At 39.2% G+C, this 25,223-nt stretch overlaps 1 protein-coding gene across 3 annotated transcripts in view; it reads right to left on the bottom strand.

Moving 5' to 3' along the window:
- TBC1D4 (TBC1 domain family member 4) overlaps window positions 1-25,223 on the bottom strand; it is a 185,473-nt gene that overhangs the window by 47,005 nt on the left and 113,245 nt on the right. For all 3 annotated transcript variants that reach the window (XM_042927934.1, XM_042927929.1, XM_042927951.1), the window contains exons 2-7: window positions 19,181-19,759; window positions 17,651-17,740; window positions 13,622-13,726; window positions 7,708-7,840; window positions 2,096-2,187; window positions 1,700-1,810 (exon numbers count right to left, since the gene is read on the bottom strand). In XM_042927934.1, the coding sequence (XP_042783868.1) occupies window positions 1,700-1,810; window positions 2,096-2,187; window positions 7,708-7,840; window positions 13,622-13,726; window positions 17,651-17,740; window positions 19,181-19,759 (1,110 nt within the window). The remainder of the gene's footprint in view (window positions 1-1,699; window positions 1,811-2,095; window positions 2,188-7,707; window positions 7,841-13,621; window positions 13,727-17,650; window positions 17,741-19,180; window positions 19,760-25,223) is intronic.

Genomic DNA, 25,223 nt, shown 5'->3' on the forward strand with positions numbered 1-25,223 from the left:
GAGAGAGACCATGTGCAAAAGTGGGGGAGGGGCAGAGAGAAGGAGAGACAGACTCCCAAGCAGGCTCCGCATCATCCACGAAGAGCCTGATGCAGGGCTCGAACTCACAAACTACGAGCTCATGACCCAAGCTGAGATCAAGAGTTGGACACTTAATCGACTGTGCCACGCAGGCACCCCCAAAATAAATTCTTAAAGACAGAATCACTCAATCTATTTTTGTATAGGTGTTATCCCTCTCTGGTACATACTTATATCATTGTCCCAATCCTGCCGTATATCTCCATATTTTACTTTATTTGATTACATGTCAGTTTCTCCTCCTCAACAGTTAGATGGCAGAAAAGAGCTGTCATTATTCAACCCCATTGCCTAGTACCTAGTACGCAACTTGATAACAGTTTGTGCAATAACTAAATGAGTTACTTCTCGCATATTCTATTATCAAATTCTCCGGATTTGAGAATGTGACTTCAGTCCTAACACTGTCAACCTCCTCACCCATCAACCTGTCCCACAAATCAACCATCACTATAACAGCAGAATTATCTCTTTAAATTACAAACCTGATCTCACACTCTTACTTGAAACCTTTCAATGACAAAGTCAGACTGAGCACTTAAGGCTCTTCATCATCTCACTGCTGCCTATCCTTCTAGCCATTATTTCCCCATCAATCCCCAGGTACATCCTAAAAATCCATTAAGTATGTTGAAGGCCTGCATGAAGTATGTCGTGCTCACAGCTACTGCAAAACTTTGTGCTCAATGTCCCTTCCTTTAAAAACACTCCCTCGAATTTTTCAATGAACAAACCATCTCCCCTAAAACTTCAGCCTCCCCCAAATTTCTTCTTCTTGAATTATTTAATTCTTCCCTCTTTCCTTACTCTCCATTCTGGCTCTAAAGCAAAAACATAGCTATTTTTGAGCTCGCTGCACTTCTTTTAAAAAGCCACTTTGTTACCTCTATTCTATGTGTCCATTTATCTGTCTGCATTCCCCTTTCCAATATTTGAGCTCTTTCCTGGAAGATTCATTCATCTCTTTTTTGTTCACCATTATCACACAGCTTAGCTCATAGAAGGTTCTCTCGAAGAGACTATTCAATGCATACAATTCAGGAATCACTAATAAAGTGATATGTGATTTGTTCTGAATAGAGTGAAATACAGACTAATCTGAATTAGTGTTACTAAGTAAATATGTCATCATCTCCCTACATGCTGTTGTTGGTGTCTTGCTTTATTTACATGCAGCTGGAAACACATTCTCCACCACATGCACAAAAATACCATATCTTCCTTTGCAGCTAAAAGGGATGTTTCCAAAATACTACTGCTTCTTTGGGTATTTGCTATTTACCCTTCAAGCCTGTGTAAACTTTTAACGAAATAAAATGTTCATATGAATTTGAAATAAAATGGGTTAATATAACTAAAACTGCATGTTCATTCTAAATAATGAACACTTACTATTACTGTTTTTATAACAATAATCCTTTTTTTCACATTTTAAAACTCATCGTTATTTTATCTCAATGTTAAAACCTCCCATAAATAGCTGAAAAATGAATCTGATAGGACTTTAGCCCTAACGATGAGAACACAAAGAAAAGAAACTCCTTTCACATCTTCTGTGATATTTTGAGTAAATACATAAACAAAACAAAGGTAGGTCCAGGAAAAGAAAACATCTCACCGATGGGCCTTCTCCAATGTGAATGTGTGTCCTCTGCTTGGCCTCACACAGCTGCCTCAAATGTAAAATCACAAGTTCATTCTCTTCCTGGTCGCTGACTGGCTTCATTTTCTGTCCAAGAGACAAACCAAGAGCACATGATGGCAACACAGCTTCTCTCATCTTATTGTATTCCCTCTTGGTTTTATGTGTCTGGCAGACAGACATAAATAACGCTAAGTGTTTCACTGCCTTTAGAAGCAAAAGTAACAGGGGCATTCTCATTACTATCATACACAGTTCAAGAGAATATATATCTTTAACTTCAGAGAGAGAAGTGAAAAAAAAACACTTATAAAAACAGGATCCAATTCTCATTTCTTAAATCTTATTTGTGAGAACTATAAATTATGTTACCTGGACGCGCTCAAAGATGTCTGCTTGCTCATTATCTGTCAGTGAAGAGAGATGCCTCTGTATTACCAGCTTGGCTCGTGGAGGGTAGAGACCTATGGAAAATGATGGAGATAAGTATTAAACACAGTAGCTGATGTATATATACATCAAAATGTATATATAATGCATTACAGACTGTCCCTTTAGCAGGCTCTGAAGCTAAATGTTCTCAAGGAGATGTGTTCCCACCCATAATAAACCTTGGAAACCTACCATGAAATGATTAAAGCTAGATGGAAACCTTACCTAAATCAACAGACCCCTGTCGGTATCCTGAAGTCAGAATTATTTTTTTTAACTTTTTTAATGTTTATTTATTATTTTTGAGAGAGACAGACAGAACACAAGTGAGGGAGGGGCAGAGAGAGAGGGAGACACAGAATCTGAAGCTTCCAGCTGCCAGCACAGAGCCTGATGCGGGGCTCGAGCGGACAAATCATGAGATCATGACCTGAGCCAAAGTCAGACGTTTAACCAGCTGAGCCACCCAGGCACCCTCTGGAGTCAGAATTATTAACAAGAAGTTTCTAAATGATACCAAATCAACAGCATAACCAGGTACCGTTTAGTATACTAACAAACTTTGACACCACAGAAACTCGTGGGTGAACACTAGCCTTGGCCAAAATCTCTAAGCTTAAACATGACCAAAAAAAAAAATTGTTTTTGAGAGAGAGAGAGAGAGCAGAGGGTCAGAAGGATGGGGAGAGAGAGAATCTTAAGAAGGCTCCATGCCCAGAGCAGAGCCTGGCACAGGGCTAGATCTCATGAAGGTGAAATCATGACCCGAGCCGAAATCAAGAGCAGGACGCTTAACCCACTGAGCCACCCAAGTAAAACCCAACGTAACATAATATTAATTTAATATTAATAATATTAAAAGGCAGAGCTCCAGCACAAACAGAATCTCTCCTCATCATGCAGGTCTTGTTTCACAGAACAAAATTTCAAGAATAACAATAGTATTTAGTGACATTTTTAGTGTTATTATTTTACCAAGAAATTGTTTACCTCTGTATATCATGTTATTTTTATATCTACCATACTCTTACACATAATTTATATCAAGTCCTTGGACAAAACATTTTTCCATGAAAACATTTTTGGTTTTATAAAATTTTTTTAAAGAGAAAAGAGTTATTTTCCTCTGAGTAAGATAACACTGTTTGTATTTGCTTTATATTTTATTACCCAAGTAGTATAAATTCCACATTTTTAAAATACTAGAACATTATAGATAGTGATAAATTTGCCTTTGATAGATACTAGAATCAGTGAGCAAAGGCATAAGAGATTTGTACAGATTCAAAGTATCTTCCCTAAAATATTTGTTGGCTCCAGGGTGAAGAATAGTACTTTTATGGTGGAAAATTGCTGAGAGCACCTTGAGCAGGTGATAAGGCCAGCATGACCAGTAATAAACTCCTCAACATCATGAGTCTCATGACAGGATGCACTGAGAAGGAGGCTGTACCATTTCTACAGTGCTCTTGCTAGGGAGGAGTGCCCTCGTTACAAAATTGAGAAGACATCAAACAGGCTGAACCAAGGGACAACCAGCAAAGTAATGGAGTGATGCTTTTTGGGAATGTCAAGGTCACAGAAGACAAGGAGACTGAGGAGGAGGGTGAAGTCACCACTACATATAAGGTAGAATCCTGACTGGGATCCTAGAATGAAAAGGACATGAATGAAAACACTGGTGAAGGATCAAATGAAATGTTTAGTTTGGATAATAATATTGTACCAATGTTAATTTCCTATGCTAAACATTGCACTGGGCTATAGAAGATGTTAACAATTGGAAAGGATAGGGATGAACATTTGGAAACTCTCTGCAACTGTCCTATTAATCTAAAAGTACACCAAATTAAAAGTTCTTTAAAAAAGAAATATAGGAAAAATGAACTATTGAAACCTCATCAAAATAAAAAGCTTCTGCACACCAAAGGAAACAATCAGCAAAACTAAAAGGCAACCAACCAATGGAATGGGAGAAAGATATTTGCAAATGACATACCAGATAAAGAGCTAATATCCAAAATCTATAGAGAACTTATCAAACTCAAAACCCAAAAAAACAAATAATCCAGTGAAGAAATGGGCAAAAGACATGAATAGGCACTTCCTCAAAGAAGACATCCAGATGGCCAACCAACACATGAAAAAATGCTCAGCATCACTCATCAAGGAAATACAAATCAAAACCACAATGAGATACCACCTTACACCTGTCAGAATGGCTAACATTAACAACTCAGGCAACAACAGATGTTGGCGAGGATGCAAAGAGGATCTCTTTTGCACTGCTGGTAGGAATGCAAACTGGTGTAGCCATTCTGGAAAACAGTATGGACGTTCCTCAAAAAATTAAAAATAGAACTACCCTACGATCCAGCAATTGCATTACTAGGTATTTATCCAAGGGATACAGGTATGCTGTTTCGAAGGGGCACATGCATCCCAATGTTTTAGCAGCACTGTCAACAATAGCCAATGTATGGCAAGAGCTCAAATGTTCATCGATGGATGAATGGATGAATGGATAAAGAAGATGTGGTCTGTATACATACATACATATATATATATATATATATATACATATATATATATATATATGTATATATACACAAACACAATGGAGTATTATTTGACAATCAAAAAGAATGAAATCTTGCCATTTGCAACTATGTGGATGGAACTAGAGGGTATTATGCTAAGCGAAATTAGTCAGAGAAAGACAAATATCATATGACTTCACTCATGAGGACTTTAAGAGACAAAACAGATGAACATAAGGGAAGGGAAGCAAAAATAACATAAAAACAGGGAGGGAGACAAAATATAAGAGACTCTTAAACATGGAGAACAAACACAGGGTTACTGGAGGGGTTGTGGGAGGAGGGATGGGCTAAATGGGTAAGGGGCACCAAGGAATCTACTCCTGAAATCATTGTTGCACTATATGCTAACTAACTTGGATATAAATTTAAAAAATAAATTAAAAAAAAGAAATATAGGATATTATGTATTTTTCCAGATAAAGCAAAGTGTATGTGTTATTCAGCAAATTATATTTTCACTCAATTATATAATTTTAAAATGTATCCAAAAAAAAAAAAAAAAAAAAAAAAAAGAGAGGTTAGAGTGGGAGAGAGCCAAAGCATAAGAGACTGTTAAAAACTGAGAACAAACTGAGGGTTGATGGGGGGTGGGAGGGAGGGGAGGGTGGGTGATGGGTATTGAGGAGGGCACCTTTTGGGATGAGCACTGGGTGTTGTATGGAAACCAATTTGACAATAAATTTCATATATTAAAAATAAATAAATAAATAAATAAAGCACACACCTGCATAATGCAGGTAAGTATTGAATTCAAAATAAATAAATAAAATAAAATAAAATAAAATAAAATAAAATAAAATAAAATGTATCCAAGTTGATATACAGTTGAAATTCATTCCTATTAATTCATTGTATGAACATATTTCAGTTATGCTATTGATACACATTTGGGTTGTTTACAATTTCCCCTTATTTAAAAACAATACAACCTTGAAAATGTCACCTTCTGAACTCATGTAAGAGTTTCTCTTATCAAGACAAGGAACTGGTGGGCAATTTTAGGTTAATACATTTCTATCAACTGTCCCCCAAAATGGCTACACCAATTTGCACGACATTCAGCATCACATAAATGTATCAATATCCCCACAATTTCACCAACAGTTAATCTGATGAGTATCTTACTGTTTTTTTCCATTTTCATGTGTCTGACATCTAATAAGGCTGAGAATCTTCTAATTTTTATTATTGGACCTTTTAATTTCCTTTTTATACAAGTGTTTTTTAATATGAATTGTGTCATTGCCTACTGGTGGTTTTATCTTTCTCTTTCACACAGTAAGTGTTCTTATAAATTCTGATTACCAATCTGCTATCTCCTTACCTCTTGTTTATTATTCTTTTTTTTTTAATGTTTATTTATTTTTTGGAGAGACAGAGACAGAATGCGAGTGGATTAGGGGCAGAGAGAGAGGGAGACACAAAAACCAAAGCAGGCTCCAGGCTCCGAGCTGTCAGCATACAGCCCGACACGGGGCTTGAACTCACAAGCTGTGAGATCATGACCTGAGCCGAAGTCAGACTTTCAACAGACTGAGCCACCCAGGAGCCCCCTCTTATTTATTATTTAGCTTTCAAATAAGTAGTTGATATGTAAAAATGTAAATCCTTATGAGGTCAAATCTATCAATGTTTTCTTTTAACAGTTACTGCATTTTTGTATCTTAATACAGGCTTTCTTGTTTAAGGACACAAGAATATTCTTATTTTATTTTAATGATTTTAATATTTTGTTTACATTGAGGAGTTTGATCCATCTAGAATGTATTTTGAGTAGGATAAGTGGAAGGAATATTTCTCTCTTTGGATAGCAAAATGATCCAACACTTCTTCCTGAGCAATTCAGCCTTTCCTCCAGAAATTTATAATGTTCTCTTTACTATACACCAAAGAATACTCCATTTTTGTAACGGTACAAATGTGAAAATAATGTGCATTTGGTATACTATACATTTTAAAATCTGAATATTACATTTAAATAGTCCTTGATCACACAGCTGAATGGATATTCAATCAACACTGATGTTCATCATCAATTTTGCCATGTGCCTATAATCTTGCTGTCTACTGAGCAGAAATCACAATTTGCATTTACAATGACTAGACCATTCTCTGCCGGGCTCTGGAGCTTGCGTTCTCCCCATCTATCATAATACCTCTCATGCCAAACTGCATTCACTGACTCACATGCCTGTCTTCCACTCTAGATTGTAAGCTCCTGAAGGCGCAGGCCTCATCTCAGTCATTTCTGTATCCCCGGTGCCTAGCACATTGCCTGGCACATAACAGATGCTTAACAAGGGTTTCCTGACTTGCATTTCTTCTCTTGTGAAGTTGTTTTCAACCGTTTTTTTTTTTTTGTTAGTAAGAGATACTGAGGAGAAAGGGGATGTGAGTCACAGAGTCACCTCTCCCTCATTTCCCCTCCTCCTTCCTGAGTACACTTTTTTTTAAAAACCTGCTTTATGATATCACATTATCCATGTCATCTTCAAATGTCCCTCAAAAACCATGCAAGTTTCATTCCAGTTCTATACTTTTACGGAAAAGAACATATCATCAAGTGAGAGGGGAATAAAAAGAGACTTCTATAAACAGTCGACATTCTGGGATGCCTTTGCCTCTCTTCCCTCATTCGACAAATATTTGGGCAGTTCCCACTAAGTCCACAGCAGTCTTAAGAATTGTGAGAAATCCAACTCCCTTCCTCGAGTCTGCCTTCAGAAAAAAAATAAAAAATTAAAAAGAGAACGAAAGAAGGGGTGGGGGGAAATGCCAGGCGCCTAGGAGAGAGACTGCTCACACAAATCTGACTGGACATGAGAAAGGACTCTTTGGGCCCTGATTTCACTTGGAAACAAAGAACGATTCAATGACAGGAGTGACTTTCTCACTTTCCCAAATGCCAGAGCAAATCTGCTTTTGCCCCGGGGCCAAGTTATACTGTACCTTCAACCCTCTCACAGAGCTTATGCAGAGAGTGCATGGGGCAGGCCTCGCACAGCTTGATCTGGGTCTTGGCACTCTGCAGGGCAGCTGCTGTGCTGAAAGCCTGCTTCAGAGTCAGCATTACCTCATCCACCTATAGGAAGAAACAGAACTCAGGTCTCTAAAAGTTTGCTTTCACGGTCACACATTGAAAGTCCAACGGCAACGTGAGACGTTGTGGATGCTTGACTAAATAATAAATGAGGGAATTTGATGACTACAGAGCTAGTAGAGAGAAAATATCAAGTGTAACCTTAGACCTTCAATTATCCTATCATTGAAGCTGGATAAAGTGAGGCCATGTGAAGGTCTAGCACACTAATGACTTGAATGCTATTTTTGAATTCCACTGAGGGCTCCACCGTCACTGACAGTCAATCAGATCTTTCTTTAATTAAGTAGTATAACAGACTCCTTGGGAAGTTTTGTCTGCAATCCATAGGGAGCAACAAAAGAGGTTAAATGTTCACTTCTGGTAATAGGTATCCTATTTACTTCATCCTTCTGGATCATTTTTAGTGTAAAAACAAATAAAACATGGGTTTAAGCCAAGTTCTGGGGGAAAACAAGTTCCATTTAAATCAGGTCAAGGAAAGTCTGTGAAGCTTGCTCTGTGTCTGCTAATTTATTATCATTTCACTTCTGATTTACGACACTAAGAAGTTCTGACATCATGTTAGCGAACAGCTGGGTCTCACCACCAGGTCAGCAGTTTGAAAACCTCGAGCCGGTTTCCCCCCAGCCTTTCCAATGACTCAGTCAAGAAGTGTAAGTCTAGCATTCTAGCCTACTGGTTGCTTCTTTGGGGTCATCCTCAACCACTGCTACACTGACCTCAGGCTCCGTCTCCCCTGTTGATGTAATCATCAATGTGAGTTGTGGTTTCCCCATATACTGTACACTGATCAAAGTCTAAAACCTCCATATGAAGCTGCGAGGTACCAAGGTCCTCAGCAGAGGCAGCTTGGCTATTGAAAACCTAAGTCTCTTTTTCCCCTCCCCCTTCAGCCTGGCTTAAGAAGAAGCTATTATAGAAAGGATTTAATTGGGGCGCCTGGGTGGTTCAGTCGGTTAGGCGGCCGACTTCAGCTCAGGTCATGATCTTGCAGTCCGTGAGTTCTAGCCCTGCGTCAGGCTCTGTGCTGACAGCTCAGAGCCTGGAGCCTGCTTCATATTCTGTGTCTCCCTCTCTCTGACCCTCCCCTGTTCATGCTCTGTCTCTCCCTGTCTCAAAAATAAATAATCGTTAAAAAAAAAAAAAAAAAAAGGATTTAATCTACTTCTGCATTTGAGTGTATGAAGAACCTGCAATGAAATAACTTTATTCCTCTAATATTACTAAAAGGAGAGATCCAAACACTGAGCAACCAGTCGTTATTAAGTTGATTATGTTACCAATTTTTTAAAGGCTTGTGAATAATTTCACATTGTTCCATAAATAATGAATTATTCATAACGTCTGCTCTCTTACACCATAACTAAAAAATAAAAATTTCTCACTCTTGAAAACAAAAGCACCACATGTTTAATGCCTTTGCAGTTTTATTTCATTTGCCTTGTTGTGTATTCAAAAGCAATTTCAATGACTTGAGAACATGTTTGTTTTTATTTTCTTGTTTCTCATTTATTAAAGGCACCGAAAGGATGAATCCTCTGCTTAGCTTTCATGTGGAATTATTGTGTGTAATTATTAATACTGCTTTGTAAAGGGCCTCCAATGGAAATACTGAACTTTCACATTTTCTTCTTTATTTCTAGATGAAACAAAAGCCCATTTCAATAGTATCTAATATGTGGCTACCAATTTCTTCCAGCCACAAATATTACTAAAAACTTTATCGGACTTCTAAAATTTAAAATGTTTTGCTTGTTTAGATCCATCATTTTTTTAGATGGCCTATAAATTCTATCATGGGATCAGAGCATCTAAAAGTTCAAACAAGTGCAGCATGAATAACTTAATTGTTTCAGTCTAGATATAACAACAAAAATATCATAGGTCATGTTAAGAGGTTAAAAGTAAAGGACTTAACAAGGATAAATCCATAATGCCCATAAACATTTATGCACCAAACTTAGGTATTTCATAGCATTTAAGAATGTAAATGTAAGAATCACAGAATGTGTAAGGACTTCACAGGATTACCTAGTTCAATTCTCTGGAAAATGTAAACTATTAAACTCCATACAAATTCTGGGTCTTGGGAGCATGAGCCTTTTTTTTCCCCCATACTTTTCCTGGATACTGTTGTCTGCATCTGTGGGGTTTTAATTTTCCTTGGTCTATAGGTAGCAACTTCCATTTTTTTCCAGGCCTATTAGACTAATTTTGGAGACTGCAAAAGTGGTGTTTTCCATCAATCTCATGGTTTTAGTCAAACAAGATGAAGCCACCTGCCTACCGCTAATTTACAAGGGACGAAAGGCATACTGAGCATCTAAACTCGGGGTGAAAAACCCCAGGAGTCATGAGAACCACTACACTGTTTATCAATTCACAGCAACTGCTACAAAAAAAGAAAAGAAAATGTGAGCTGTGTATTCTTTGTACTCAGAGAAGATAACTAAGTATGTGTGGTTTTGCAATACATTGTCTTACACAACTGCCAAGCCACATCAATCGTAGCACTGCTTAGACTATAATATTTAATTAACTGTTTTGTTCTATATACCAGCTGCTTGAACTATCCTCATTTAATACAGGAAATCTCATTTAGTTTTTCTTCTAGCTTGGAGTTCTGATGCCCCACATTTCAGTTAAGATGCCACTGATAAAATTAGAATCAACAAGTTTTAAAAGATTCCAGCAAAGCCCTGTTCTAAGGAATAGCAATGCCCAAATGGAGATTTGGACACAGCTTCAGTGTAAGAGGAAGACATTCTCAGCCAGTCTGGGCTGTGGCCTTAGTCACAGAGCTTCCTCAGGTGGAAAATTCAGCACATTCTCAGACTTTCTACTCTTAACTCCCTGTTTCAAACACATGTATGAGGACAAAACAAAAATACTAAAATCTATAAACAAAACCAAACCTGTACAAGAGATTGAGAATAAGGTTTCATGTAGTTTTTCTTTCAGTGCAGGTTACTAGTAATCAGATTAACTGGCACCTAGAAAATGTCTGAAATAAGAGTCACACACTCACTCAGAATACACTGAAAGACCACCTGATACTCTAGTCTAGAAACGTGGGGGGATACAACAAGAATGAGGGTGGTCGTGGCCTTGTATGAGTCACCATCTAGTGGACTAGAAAGTTATGTGAACAAGTAAGAGAGGGCATTGATAGGAACTGTTAGGGACCTATAAACAATGTGTCGCAAGAGCACTGGCAATAAAGCATCTAAAAGAAGTCAATTCCTTAAAAAAAAAAAAAAAAAAAAAAGGCATCCAAAAAAGCTTCACTAGGATGTACACAAATACAAAGCTGAAAAGAAGAAGGGGATTTAAGTGACAGTAAAGCAAGGCCAGGCTGGGGTCACATCCAATGAAGAAGTAAAGAGAATGTGAAAACAGGTAATGAAAGAATGGCACAGTCTCCCTGTTCAGAAGCAGTACAGACCCTGGAGACCCACCAGGTCACCCTCCCTCCTGACAATATAAAAGTGTGAGCCCTGGCTGTGGCTTCTTCTCACACAGCAGACTCCTCACTCTGCGTAGCTAACAGTGACCTCAGAACGTCAGCTGTACTTGTGTGGGCCCCAGCCACTCACTGAACATCTTGATCCCATGTGTCCCAAACCACATGAAAGCAACCTCACACCAATCATCACACCAGCCTCTGCTGTCTGGCCCAGAGACCAGCTCGGGCCATGTGAGAATACGGTCACGAAAGGGAGAGGCAACCCAGTGGGGACCAGAGAAAGAGGAAGGCCCTTTTGCCATGCCAGACAATCTAGAGCTTGTCTTTTAACATGGAGGCATAATCTGGTTCCTGGAAGTTTTGTGAGAAAAAAAAACCTAGAGCATGATGCACAAAGTGGACAGATGACATATTAAGCCAGTGAGCGGCAGGGAGACTAGTTAGGACCCTAGAGTGATGATGGCCTAAGCAAGGAAGAGGAATGCCCAGACTCAGGTAGCAGGCAGAGAGGGAAAGGAGGAGAAATGGATAAGGGACTTTTCTACCTTTACCTTAACAGGATTTGGTGAACAAGGGGATACAGAAGGTGAAGGAGAATGCCTTATGATTTCTAAATTCAGAAGCTGGGTAAATGGAGCTGCTAAAATAAAACACGGAACACAGGACAGGTTTTGGAAAGGCAGAAGAGTAAGGGATCCCCGACATGGTGGAAGACTCAGCCTCAGCAAGGAAGAGGAACCATGGAAGGAGGGAGGGAGGGGTGAGCAGGGAGCAGGATGGCATATTCTCCTGGCCTTATTTTCTACCTAATGCTTACCTGGCTGGCACTTTCCAGTTCTGTGTCACTGTTCTCTTTGGCTTTCTCTTTCTCCTTTCCTGTCCTCATCTGCTCCCATGCCTTCAACTATCATGTATATGATGGCAACTCTCAAATTTCTATCTCCAATCCTGAACTGGACCCATTACACAGTGGTCACCTGGATCTCAACATGGGGAGTTTTTCTGGGCATGGTTAATTATCTAGCATGAGAACAAAATGTAAATGGAACTCTCTTGAGGAATTGTTAGTGATGGGAGTACTCTATTCCCCAGAGAAACAGGTTGAGATCCCAGAGGGCCCCAGGCAGAAAGTGCCTTTGTTGGAGCACCCGGGTGGCTGACGCAGTTGATCGCCAGATTCTTGATACCACATGGACTCAGGTCGTGATCTCGGGGTTGTGATCTCAGGGTCGTGGGATCGAGCCCCACGTGCAGCCAGCACTGAGCAGAGCCTGCTCGGAATTCTCTCTCCCTCTCTCTCTGCTCCTCTTCTGCTCGCGCTCTCTCTCTCTCAAAATAAATAAACAAAACTAAAAAAAAAAAAAAAAAAAAGAAAAAAGAAAGAAAGTGCCTTTGTACCAATTCACTCCCATTTCTTCATTTTTCCTACTCTCAGTGTCTATATGGGGAGTATGGGAGGCCAGAGTTGAGCAGAAATGCTGGCAATGTGCACCAAAGAAATGAGGAGAATGCTGTCTGGCTTGTTGTGTACATCTAAGAGGTGTGTGTTTCCCCAGGAGAAATGCTTGCAGGCAGACTATATACCTAAAGACATATTTTTCTTCAAAGTATGGTGACAGAGCTAATGGTTTGTGTTAAAATGGTTAGGAGAGATCATAAAAGTGGAAGAAAAAGTAAAAAATGTTAGGGGAAAAATATCAAAATATTTTTAGTTGCTCACATGCATTTCTAAGTTTGCCTTAAATATTTCTTCAGCTCCAGCTGCCCCCATGAAGGGGTAGGTAGAGGGAGTGAGGGGAGGGTGTTGGAAAGAAGAATCAACTTTTAAATTCCAAAGAAAGAAAATAAAGGCTAAAATAAGACCATAAGAAATAAAGTTTTTAAAAAATGAGAACAGTCGCTAATTAAGAAAGAAAGCCAAATCCTTCTCTGCTGATGTAAGCATTACCTCCTCTGAGATGTTATAATAATTCAGAGAATAAGAGATCCGTGGTCTTCCTTTTCGTCTTATCTGAGCAATGGGAAAAAGAACAGCTCTTTTCCTGTTATTAGTGTTTTCCTACCTTGTACAAATACACCTGGTCACATGACTGGATTTCAACTCCAGAAGGCATCTAGGCTTAAAAATTACCGTGACACTATGTTTTTGTCTTTCTACTATTGTGCTGCTTCAAACAGCAGAGACCTGTCTCTAGATGCCCTCTTCTTTTCCACTGGTGGCAGCTGCGTGAGGCTTGGGTGCACCCTGGTAGCCGGAGTGGGCAGGAGCTAGCGGACAACGATCAACCACTTACCAAGGATTCACTGGCACACTGGAACACATAACAGATATACTGGCTCAGCCCAGGCTCCGGCGACTCCCGACAGATAAAGCCAAAGTGATCAACATGCTTTATACCCTACAGTTGGGGAAAAAAGTACAGCGTTCATTGGAATATGCCCATTTAATCAACACTATGGAAATCAGCATCAGTTCTATGCTTTCACGCTTCCATGAATTACTCCTTCTCAACCCTGGGATAGGGGACATAATGACATAGCAAATTTGTGTGGTGGTCTTTTGACACATAAAATAAAGAGAGAGACCAATTCAGATTGCTTTGTTTCAGACAAACACTCCTGCACGCTGTGACTCTGACCACAGGAAGAAAACTATGATGGCGTGATTCATTGTCTCTTATAATAAAACTGCTACTCGGTGTTTGCAAGTAATGGAGTTTTCAATTTATGGGTCTTCTTGGAACGAACAGTCTGATAGTTTATCAGAAGCCCTGTTCTCGTCTATATGAAGCTAAGAATCAGAAACACTACAGCTAACAATGCCCTAATTAAATGGCATGCAATTCCCCAAAGTGTGCACTGAAAATACTAGAATACCTGTCTATATGCATAGATATTCAAGGAGCCACAATGGTTAGAAAAATAATATATTAATGAAATTACTGCAGGTATCAATTATCCAAATTAAAAGTCACTGTACTTTCTGAATGCAGGCTAAATAACCTCAGTTATGCTTAATAAAAAAAAAATTGTGAATCATCTGTCAATTTCAGCCAGGCTGAATCCATACATAACCAATCCGGAGACAGCACCTTGTTATTTTAATAGCAAGCACAGTACTCTAAAAAGCCAGGTAGACAAAAAATTTAAAGTTGTCGTGAAATCACCTAAATCCCAGTGAAAAGAAAATAGGCTTTGGAGTCAGACAGATTTGTGCTTCATTCTTAGTTCAACCCATCTACAAGATATGAGACATTGTGCTGGGTTTCTAATAATGATCTCTAAGGCTCCGTTTCTCATTATAAAATAGTAGTAGTAATGGTACCTATGCCAGCAATTTTCAAAATTTACAACTAAGAATTATCTATAATAGTCACCAGCACATAACTTTGATAAATGGTAACCTCTATTACATATCTTGTAATATGCTCAGTCTATCCAATGGATATGAATAAGGGAAATCAATTCTGACCAAAGAAAAAAGTCAATAAGGAGGAATGAGGTTACAATTTATGAGGTAAAAGTAAGCTCCATCTGGCACAACTCCTTAGTGATTAAAAAATATCTTTTACTAGCTTAGTACTAAATGGGAAAAATTCATAGCACCTCATTAACTTAGGGAGACTTCAAGCAGTGGCAATGTCTCCAGAAAAGAAAAGCCACTCCCTTCTTCCCTATGCTTGCCAGGGACACAGTCCTATAGATTTTGCACAAAGAAACTGTTTGTAGGTGTGCATGTGTTAAAAAGCAGGTCTGTTGTTGAATGTGGCCACATTGTATCAGTTCAGTTCTGTAGAGAGAAGTAATAAGAGCAGGGCACTCAGTAAGGAGCAGAGGTTAACTTGACAATTATTCTCATCAAAGGCCTTTCCACAAATGTTTAATTCTTTTTCTGCACCCGAAGGTTAGAAAACAAAGCTTGCTTTAGAAAAAGAGGGGGAAAAGCAAAAATCATGTTTGGACTGCTAGTTTTATATATTTGGTTTGGTTGGGGTTTTTTCCTTTTTCTTTTTTTACACCTCTTCCCGCCCCCCCCCCCCCCCCCCCCCCCCCCCCCCCCGCGTTTGGCTGTTCAATGATCATTGCTAATTTTCTTACTGGGAGGTCTGAGGACTGGACAGGTGAGAGGCATAGCTTTTTAGAATGACTGTTGGTGTTCTGGGGGGCAGAAACTACACTGGTTTGTACATCACTTCTTCCTCTATACTCGCCACAAGGTCCCACATGTAGAAATGCTCATTCAACATTTATTGAACACTTAACTATTAAGCTATATCTTAACATTTTATTCTGATGCCTTACAGAATGAGACACCACAAAATAAGACACCTGCCCTCACAAAGTTTATGATCTTGCAGGGACTCTCCAGTAGGCAGGTAATTACAAGACTTAATAACTATTTTTTTCAGGGGTGCCTGGGTGGCTCTGCCAGTTGAGCATCTGACCTCTGATTCTGGCCCAGGTCGTGATCTTGCGGATCATGGGTTCAAGCCCTGGATCAGGCCCTGTGCTGACGGTGCAGAGCCCACGTGGGATTCTCTCTCTACCTCTCTTTCTGCCCCTCCCCTGCTCATGCTCTTGCTCTAAATAAATAAATAAACGTTTTTTTTTTTGTTTTTTTCAGTTAAAGTGAATATAACCTTTCTACCACAGTTTTGGTCCTTTAAGTAGAATTTAGAAAATTACCATTTATCATTCCTATAAAGATGCTGCTTCTCTCTCTCTCTGTTATTAAAGTAGAAAGTTTTTACCTTCATGACATTATTTTATGTCACCATGTAATATAACAAATATTAGAATATTAGAAGCAAAACTGCATTAGCTGAGGCCAAGGTGAATAATTAACAAGATGTACAAAAGCTTGTCATTTTTGAAAGGAAGAATGTCTAACTATCATACCTATGGCAATGCTAACTCTGAAATTTAAAAATAAATAGGAAGTCCCAGGGTGCCTTCCTAGCTCAGTCGGTTTGAGTGTCTGACTCTTGATTTCAGCTCAGATCACAGTCCTAGGGTTGGGTTGTGGGATGGAGCCCCACATAGGGCTCTGCACTGAGTGTCTCAGAGAGTCTCTCTTCCTCTGCCCCCCGCCCCTGCTCACACACTCTCTAAAATAAAAATTAAAATAAAATAAAATAAAATAAAATAAAATAAAATAAAATAAAATAAAATAAAATAAAAATAAATGGGTAGTCTTGTGTGTTTGGGGTTTTTTTTGTTTTGTTTTGTTTTGTTTTTTTGGTAGTCTTGATTTTTCAACATTAAAATACAGAAAAGGACCTTGGCAAGATCTAGGTCCCTAAAGGTGCACCTAAGTCACCCCACTCGGAGAGAAGTTAATCCTTTTCTATTCCAGAGACCTCCACTGAGGCATCCTTGCATTCTTAACCTTCCCATATTTAGGTTTAGATACTCTCTCCACTCCAACATCTTCAAAAACTCTTTCTGTGTTTACAATATATTTAGGAAGCTCTAACTTTCAGACAGACATTGTAAATTATTACTGTGGACACTGGTGTAGGCCTACTATGACTTTGCACACATTTGGCTGTGTCAATAATTTCAAAACATTCAAATACACAGTTTGTGACCTAAAAATAAACAAAGAACAAAAATATACCAAAACGTTGTTTTTCCAACTTTAGCATTTACATTAAAAGAAGTTGAAAGTACTAGTTCTCCTTTTACTACCTACTAGGATATAAAGAGCAAACATGACTCAGTGATACCCACAAGTCCCACTGCCCAAGACTCTGAGGAACACTAACTGTGAAGGTATGTCCAAAAGAACTCTCCACCACAAAAATTCCACCAGAGGAAGGTATCTGATGAAGTGACATTACAAGGAGAAAGTGGTGACAAAAACGAGGGCCAACTATTAATATACTGAGGGACCTGGACAGGATTTTGTTATCAGCAGAGACACAAACACAAGAGCTCTTATTTAAGACAAATCCACTTAAAAAATTAAAATTCCAAAAAAATAGTAAAATTTGAAGGAGTCTAAATCTAGTTATTGGATGGTTAATTTAAAAACAAGATTAAGTGGGGCAACTGGGTGGCTCAGTTGGTTAAGTGCCAGACTTCGGCTCAGGTCATGATCTCACGGTTTGTGGGTTCAAGCCCCACGTCAGGCTCTGTGCTGACAGCTCAGAGCCTGGAGCCTGCTTCAGATTCTGTGTCTCCCTCTCTCTCTGCCCCTCCCCTGCTTGTGCTCTATCTCTCTCTCTCAAAAAATAAACATTAAAAAAAATTTTTTTTTTTTTTAATAAAAACAAGATTAAGTTGGCTTCATCAAACATAAGATGTACCTTAATACATACCTGAGAACAAGAAGAGATATCTTTAAAATTCTTTTCAAGCACAACTGATTTAGTGTCTGGACTGATAAGGTTAATCTCAAACCGCCCAACCTTAAAAATAAAAACATTCCAGTTAATTTCAACTTGCAAGGACCCAACATCTTACTTTACAATTAAATATCCAAATAGTAATACAGATTCAATTGCTCACATATTCACATGTGCTTCAACACCCAATCCAACCAGTATTTCAACTCCAAATATCGGCTGCCTCACCACATTTCCTCCTTTTGTCCAAAGATCATGAAAATTAAACAGGTCTTAAGTTACGAGATACAAGAAACCTTTCTTTTTTTCATATTAAAAGTGATTGTCTTTTTAAAAACATGCAACCTTTCCTCACTTCACGATTTCTAAAGCACCAATTATTATATTATAATTGATAATCATACTTCCTCCCAAATGGTCAAAAGATAGTATTTGCAATTGGACAAATTAGTTAAAATTTTTGAAAACCAACAACCAGAGAAATTAACGTCAATTCCTGTTGCTAGTTAAAAAAACGAATAAATCCGACAGCCCCAAAAGAGAGTAAGCTCAGTGAGAGTTATCACCCAAGAAAAGACCATGGACACTTTTCATTACATGCCTAGAGTTATCAAAAACAAAAGAGGGCAAAACAAAAGAACCCATGAACCTCTGATAGGTCAGGATTACACACAGGGATTGTTTACCAAGGTACACTGTGGAATTTCCTTGCCTAGGGTTCGTTACCACAGGATAAAAGGACAGTCACTCATTTTTTTTTTTTTTTTTTTTTTTTTTTTTTTTTTCAGGAAAAGTCAGATCTTACAAGCTGAGGACTAAAGAACCTTTCCAGGGCTTTGTTTTCACTGAATTTCTTTTAGGTGCAACTTGGCATTTTCTATCTCCTGTACAAATTCGAAAACTACTTTTTAGAATGAAGATGTATCTTTTACATCTATAATACAGTCTGTACCACATTAGTTTAGTAACGGATCCAGTAAGTAGTCAGGCCCATGATGTTTCTTTAACCTTCTTCTTGGGTATAACAGAAGGAATTGGTGTGTTCTCATCTGAAAATACACCTGTGAGTCTCTAGACTTTTCCTTCTCTAAAGAAAACTTTCTCTAACCCCATGCCTATCTCACTTTCCTAGATTCACATCTTTAAATCCGCTGTAAGACTGGCTTTCTGCAGCTGTGTAAGAGACAGCCAACAACTTCCATTTAAGATCAATCTAAGGCAAACGCTGGGGGCACGAAGGAGAATCTACTTCATTGCTTTTTTTTCTCCGTCTCTCTGTGTCCTGTTCCCTCATTGCTTAAAATCCGCATTCCAGGTCTTCCTCGCAGCCCTGTTCTGCTCGCCTTTGCTCTTTACTCCACCAGCCTAGTCTTCAGGCAGGGAAGAGCGGAGCCTGGAGGAGCGAGCGCAGAGCGCGGAACAGGGCGGGGCCGGCCCGGTCAGCGCTGCGCGAGGGAGCCCCGCCCGCATCCTCCCCTCCCCCCAACCCCGCCGGGGCGGCACCTGGAACAGCATCGTCCTATTCTTCTCCGAATCCGAGGGCTGTACGTGACTCGGCGCGCTGGCGTGTCTCCTCCGCGGCTGTGGTTTTTGGCTGTTCTCCTGAACCTTCCTTTGTAAGACGCCAGTGACACTGCTGCACCGAGACCGGAACTCCTGCTGTTCGTCAAAGCCACAATCTTCCAAAATCCGCTCCGGGAAGCCAACTCGAGAGCTGGGCAGCCCAGGCTGGCCGGCCGCGGCTGCGAAGGCAGGCTGGATGCTGGGGAGGCCATCCCCTTCCTCCGCCAGGACTTCTGAGGCTGCGGCCTCGAAGACCACCGGATCATCGCCCGCCTCCGCGCCGCCGCGCTGCTCGCCCTGGCTCTTCAGGCGCTGCTGCTCGTGCAGGCTGAACTTCTCGATGCAGTCGTCGATGAGGCTCGACGGGGCCTTCTTGTGGGTCACGGTCACCTTTCCGCAGTACAAGACCTCGAACTTCTGAGAGTTGTAAAAGGCATCCTCGTTGTCTTTGCTGGCTTTGGCATCCTCTTTCATGGCAGCTTTCGATAACTGCCTTATGCTACTTATAACGTCAGGAACCTGGAAAAGAATTTAAAATCCACATCTCAGTTGAATATTTATTTAGAGACCATTTGCATTTACCCAGACTTGTTCTTTTCACACAGAATGCATTCCCATTCTAAATGATAACATATAGAAAGGAAGTCAGACCCCACACAAGGTAAAACTTAAATTACACTGTCAGACATAAATGGTTTAAAAGTAGGATAGAAATTTAATATCAGTATTATACTTTCCCATTTTAAATGCATTTGTTTCCCAAAAACAAAACAGATTAAATAGGCCACCGCCAGCCTTTAATAAATCATAATATATCCTTTGAGTAGTCTGAAAAGTTACAATGATGGGTCAGTTTTAAAAAATTAAGATTTAAACAAAAGTATACACTAACAGATATCAACCAGGACTGAAAAAATAAATTAAATAAATAAATAAATAAATAAATAAAAGTTATTATAAGTCTCAGCTAAAAGGAACCAATGCTTCAACAATGAGGATAAAATAAACTTTCTGGATAAGGACGTTAAGATCCAGACACTTCTCATCTGCATATTAAAAGCATAGAAAGATACCATTACATACCCATTAGAATGGCTAACAACAAAAAGATGAAGGACCCGCTGGGGTGTGGAGCTCTCATACATTGTATGCAGAAATGTAAAATGGCAAAACCACATTGGAAAATCTTTGGGGAGTTTCTCCGGAGTTAAGTGTAGATCTATCTCATGACCCAGTAATTCCACTCCTAGAAATTGAGCTAAGAGTCCTGAAAACGTATGTCCACAACAAAAACTAGTCCACAAATACTCATAGAAGCCTTACTCACAATACCCAAAATAACCAACCCAAATGTTCATCAACAAGTGAACACTCACTAAGCATCAGGGAAATGCAAATCAAAACCACAATGAGATATATCATCTCACCAAATGGTTATCATTGAAAAACACAAGAGAGAAGTACCGGCAAGAATCTGGAGAAAAGGGAATCCCCATGTTGTGTCAGTGGGAACGTAAACTGGTGCAGGTAGTATGGAAAACAGTATGGAGTTTCCTCAAGGTACTAACCATGGAACTTTTATATGATCTACCAATTTCACTTCTGGGTATATATCTAAAGGAAACAAAAATCACTATATCAAAAAAGATACCTGCACCCCCATTATTAACAATAGCCAAGACATGGAAACAACCTCAGTGTCTGTCCATAATTAATAGATTAAAAAAAAATACAGATATAAATATAAATGCACGGTGGAATATTATCAAGCCATAAAAAAGGAAATCTGCCATTTGTAGCAACATGAATGGACCTCAAGAGCATTATGCTAATTGAAATAAGTCAGAGAGAGAAAGACAAATACTACATGATCTTAATTATATGTGGAATTTTTAAAAACTGAACTCACAAAGAAAACAGATTGGTGGCTGTCAGAGGCAAAGGAGGTAAGGGGTGGAGGTGTGCTAGGAATGGGTGAAGGTGGTTAAAAGGTACAAACTTATAGTTATAAATAAGTTCTGGGATGTCATATATAACATAGTGACCATAGTTAATAATACTACATTATATATTTGAAAGTCGCTGCAGAAGTAGATCTTAAAAGCTCTCATCACAAGAAAAAACCTGTAACTATGTGGTGAATGATGTTAAAATGATTTTGTCAATCATTTTCCAATATACACATGTATCAAATCCTTATACACCTTGAGCTAATACAACCTTGTATGTCAATTATGTCTCAATAAAACTGAAGAAAAAAAAAGCAAGCAGCTAAAATGTGGTACATTCATACAACAGAATACAAATCTTCATCTCTCACTTGGTTTACTGCACACATCTTTTAACTGGTGTCCCTTGCCCCCTTCAACCTACTCTCAAAAGCCAAAAGATCCTTTTTAAACTGAAGTAGAATCCTTTTTAAACTTACTTCACATTACTCACCTGCAAATCCTCCAAGCTGCCCATTTCATTAAAAGACAAGATCCTAACAATGCCCTAAGGCCCCCTCGCCATTTGCATGTGATAAATGTATAGATTAAATATGCCCTGTGGCCACATGTCCTCCATATGACCTTTAGTCAACCTAGATTTTCATCTTGTCATCCTAACCCCATTTCCTAGGACCTTACTCCTAAACTCCATCGCACTCTGCAGCAGCCATACTGGCCTCCTCAGAGCCATTCCTGGGACATGCCCGCCACATTCCTCCCTCAAGGGCTCTGAGCTCCACGCTCCTCCCCTAGTTAACTGCATGGCTCACTCTCTCACCTCATTAAATCCATGCTAATACCACCTTGTGAGGCAGCACCCACCCCCACACCAAAACACACGCACATGCACACGCACGCACTTGCACGCATACTGACATAGCCAGCATTCCCTGGATTTTTCCCCACTTCATTACTCTCTCTATATAGCACTTATCTCTTTTAACATTCTGTATAATTTATCTGCCAGAAATGTAGGCCCTACGAGGGCAGTGATTTCTGTCTTTTGTGTGTGTTTTTTTTCTTTCATGTTTTCCTTGTATCCCAGAACCTAGAATGATTCCTGGTACAAAGTACATACTTATGTTGGCCAACGGAAAAAAAAAAAACAAGAACTTTCTGGATAATTTTTACCTTTGGGAAAGAAGATAATTTTATATTCAGGGCTGCTTCACATTTAGACATACGTGATAGATCTTCAAATCTTCTAGCACCAATTCTAAAACCGGAACTTCACATAATTATTTGGGATATACTGCCGGAACACTCACAGGTTAAAATCATAAGAATTTTGGGGCTCCTGGGTGGCTCAGTCAGGCAACCGACTTTGGCTCAGGTCATGATCTCGTGGTTTGTGAGTTCGAGCCCCACGTTGGGCTCTGTGCTGACAGCTCAGAGCCTGGAGCCTGCTTCAGATTCTGTGTCTCATACTCTCTCTGCCCCTCCCCTACTTGTGCTCTGTCTCTCTCTGTCTCTCAAAAATAAATAAATGTAAAAAAAAATTTTTTTTTAAATCATAAGAATTTCAGCTTGCTGGTCAAGTACTTCCTTTGAAAGAATAAAGTCCAAATGCTATAGTTTCAGTGATTACCCTGAACACTTGACCTATCTTGGGAAAGAAGTCAGGTGTTTTGTACTAACACATGACCAGCAACCTTAGGCCCCTGTCCTTTTCTTTTTGCCTTAGTATCTGACAAGGGCCAAAGCTAAGGAGAGTGAGATAGACATTCAACTCTACGAAATGCAAAATGTTTCTAGCGGCTATTAGGCCAAACCCTGAGACAGATGGATGCCTTCTTCCTCACTAACCATATTTCACGAAATACTTTTCATCTAATTTTGCAACCCAAGTGTTCCTAAGTTTCCAAAGTGTCTCTGTAGAGTGCAGAAGAAATAATCTGACTTGTTAACTGCACCATGAAATACAGATTCTAGTTACCTTTAATATTCTCTCTCAGGTCATGACTATCAACAGCTTTCCATGACCTGGTGAACTGACCTAGCAACACCCGACTCTGTTTTTGCTTATTGTTACATGGCAAACACACATAAAACATTATACAGCCCCTGCCAACACGCTCAGAGCCCACACGGGGAGGGAGACCCTGATAAAGCAAGGTCAGTAAAATATCAATAGTGAGGAAATGAGTTATTAGAGAAACATGAAAACCTATGAGACATTTAATTGGAGAGGTCAATCAGAAGCAGCACAAAAGAAAGAAAACGCAGTCTAGTACCATGATATTTTGGGAAAACGGCATTCTCCTCTAGGACAGTGTTGATATTTTTTATGTACATTTCTACATTTTTAATGAATTTGACTCTTTGTAGGTACTGAATGTTTCAACCTCATTTCCCGCCCCCCCCCCCCACTATTATTATACTGTAAACTCCTAAGTGGAGGACTGAGTGGTGGTGATTTTGTTCTTACTAGAATTCTTCCATGTGACCACTGGGAAAGTATTCTGTGCTCAGAAGAAACTGAGTGACTATTGTCAGCAAACAGAGGTAATAAATAGCAGCAAACAACTACCTAGAATCCTGATAAAAGTTCTCTAGGACTGATACCAGCTTAGTAAATTCCTGTTGCTAACTTGAAATCTGGTACCCCAAAAGAGGAAAGCCATAGCTTTTCACTCTGCTCAGTGCTCACCCAACTAGGAAGTGAATATATGGGTCAGGAATGTCTCCAGATGCCATAGAGCACCTCAAACTACACAGTCTAGGTGCAAAATCTAGTTATTCATACCCTAGCTGTGAATCATGCCAATGTGCAGAACCTGACCATGTCATATGGAGCCTGATGAGGATTTCATGCCAACTAAAGGCAAAGGTTTTATCCTGTAGCAGCACATAATCTTTAACACAAAACAATGATAATGAAAAAGACTAGCCAAACTAGGGATCGAGAGATTTGTAGTCTACCCCCAGCTCTGCCAGGAATTTGTGATATTCTGTATCCGAGAGTTTCCCTACCAGTGAAAGGGGGTGGAGGGGGGGGCGAGATAGATGGTCAATAAGACCTCATCCAGACCCAAATTTCTGTGAGTTTATTTTTGCACCAATGTCAATACAGGAACAAGGAGATGGAAAATCAACTCTACTATTAAACCAGAAATAGTATAAGTCATTGAAATGATTCGTTTTCATTAACACACAAGAGTCGATTCAGCAAACAATAAATGAGCAGGGCTTTTTTTCAAATGCCTCATAATATCAAGAAAAAGCACAGTGCCACCTTTAGCCAGTATGTTGTTGTTACACCTTCAGTGATCTCACTAAAAGAATTTAGATTCAAGTATTAAAAGGCAGACAATAGCAATTCCTCACTCTAGAGAGAAAAACAAAAAAATGTCACTAGATCCCTAGATGCCATGCTGTGGTTTCTCATTATCATGATTAGTTATCACACTCCAAGAAATCCAGGGGTATTATAAAAATTATACTCCACCTGACTTCAAAAGAAAACAAATTTTACAAGAACCACAGCTGATATTTAAAGGCCTAGGCAAACACTGGAGAAAAATCTGGATAGTAAAAAGCACTAGGGAAAGGTACCTTTGGTCATGAAGCCAGTTGAAAGTCATTCTCCAAGAGCTCTAGATATGCCAAAGTGATGTAGTCCTCAGAATTGGCCTTTTGTCACACTTCAAAAGTTCTCTCTCTTTTTAAATAAGCCGGTGGTAATTCCGTTATATTTGTTAAAGTCCACGTTATCACTATGCAGCCAATTATAAAAGTCCCCAGGAATAACTGTGATTGCTTCAAAAGTAAAGTATTTCCTGACTCTGCAATCAGGAAACACACTGATTGTTCAGAACTAAAGAGCAGAAGCTTTAGCTTTCTTTAAAAAGAAACATTTTAAATTTGACAACTATTGTCTTTCTTAAGCTGCTTAAATAATCATAAGTGTCTAAGGCTTATTAATTATGAAGACAAGAGAAGATTATAGTACAATGTCTTTTTTACACAAAAAAATGGTGAACAGATGAACC

Source organism: Panthera leo, chromosome A1, assembly GCF_018350215.1.
Source record: "Panthera leo isolate Ple1 chromosome A1, P.leo_Ple1_pat1.1, whole genome shotgun sequence".
NCBI classification, from domain to species: Eukaryota; Metazoa; Chordata; class Mammalia; order Carnivora; family Felidae; genus Panthera; species Panthera leo.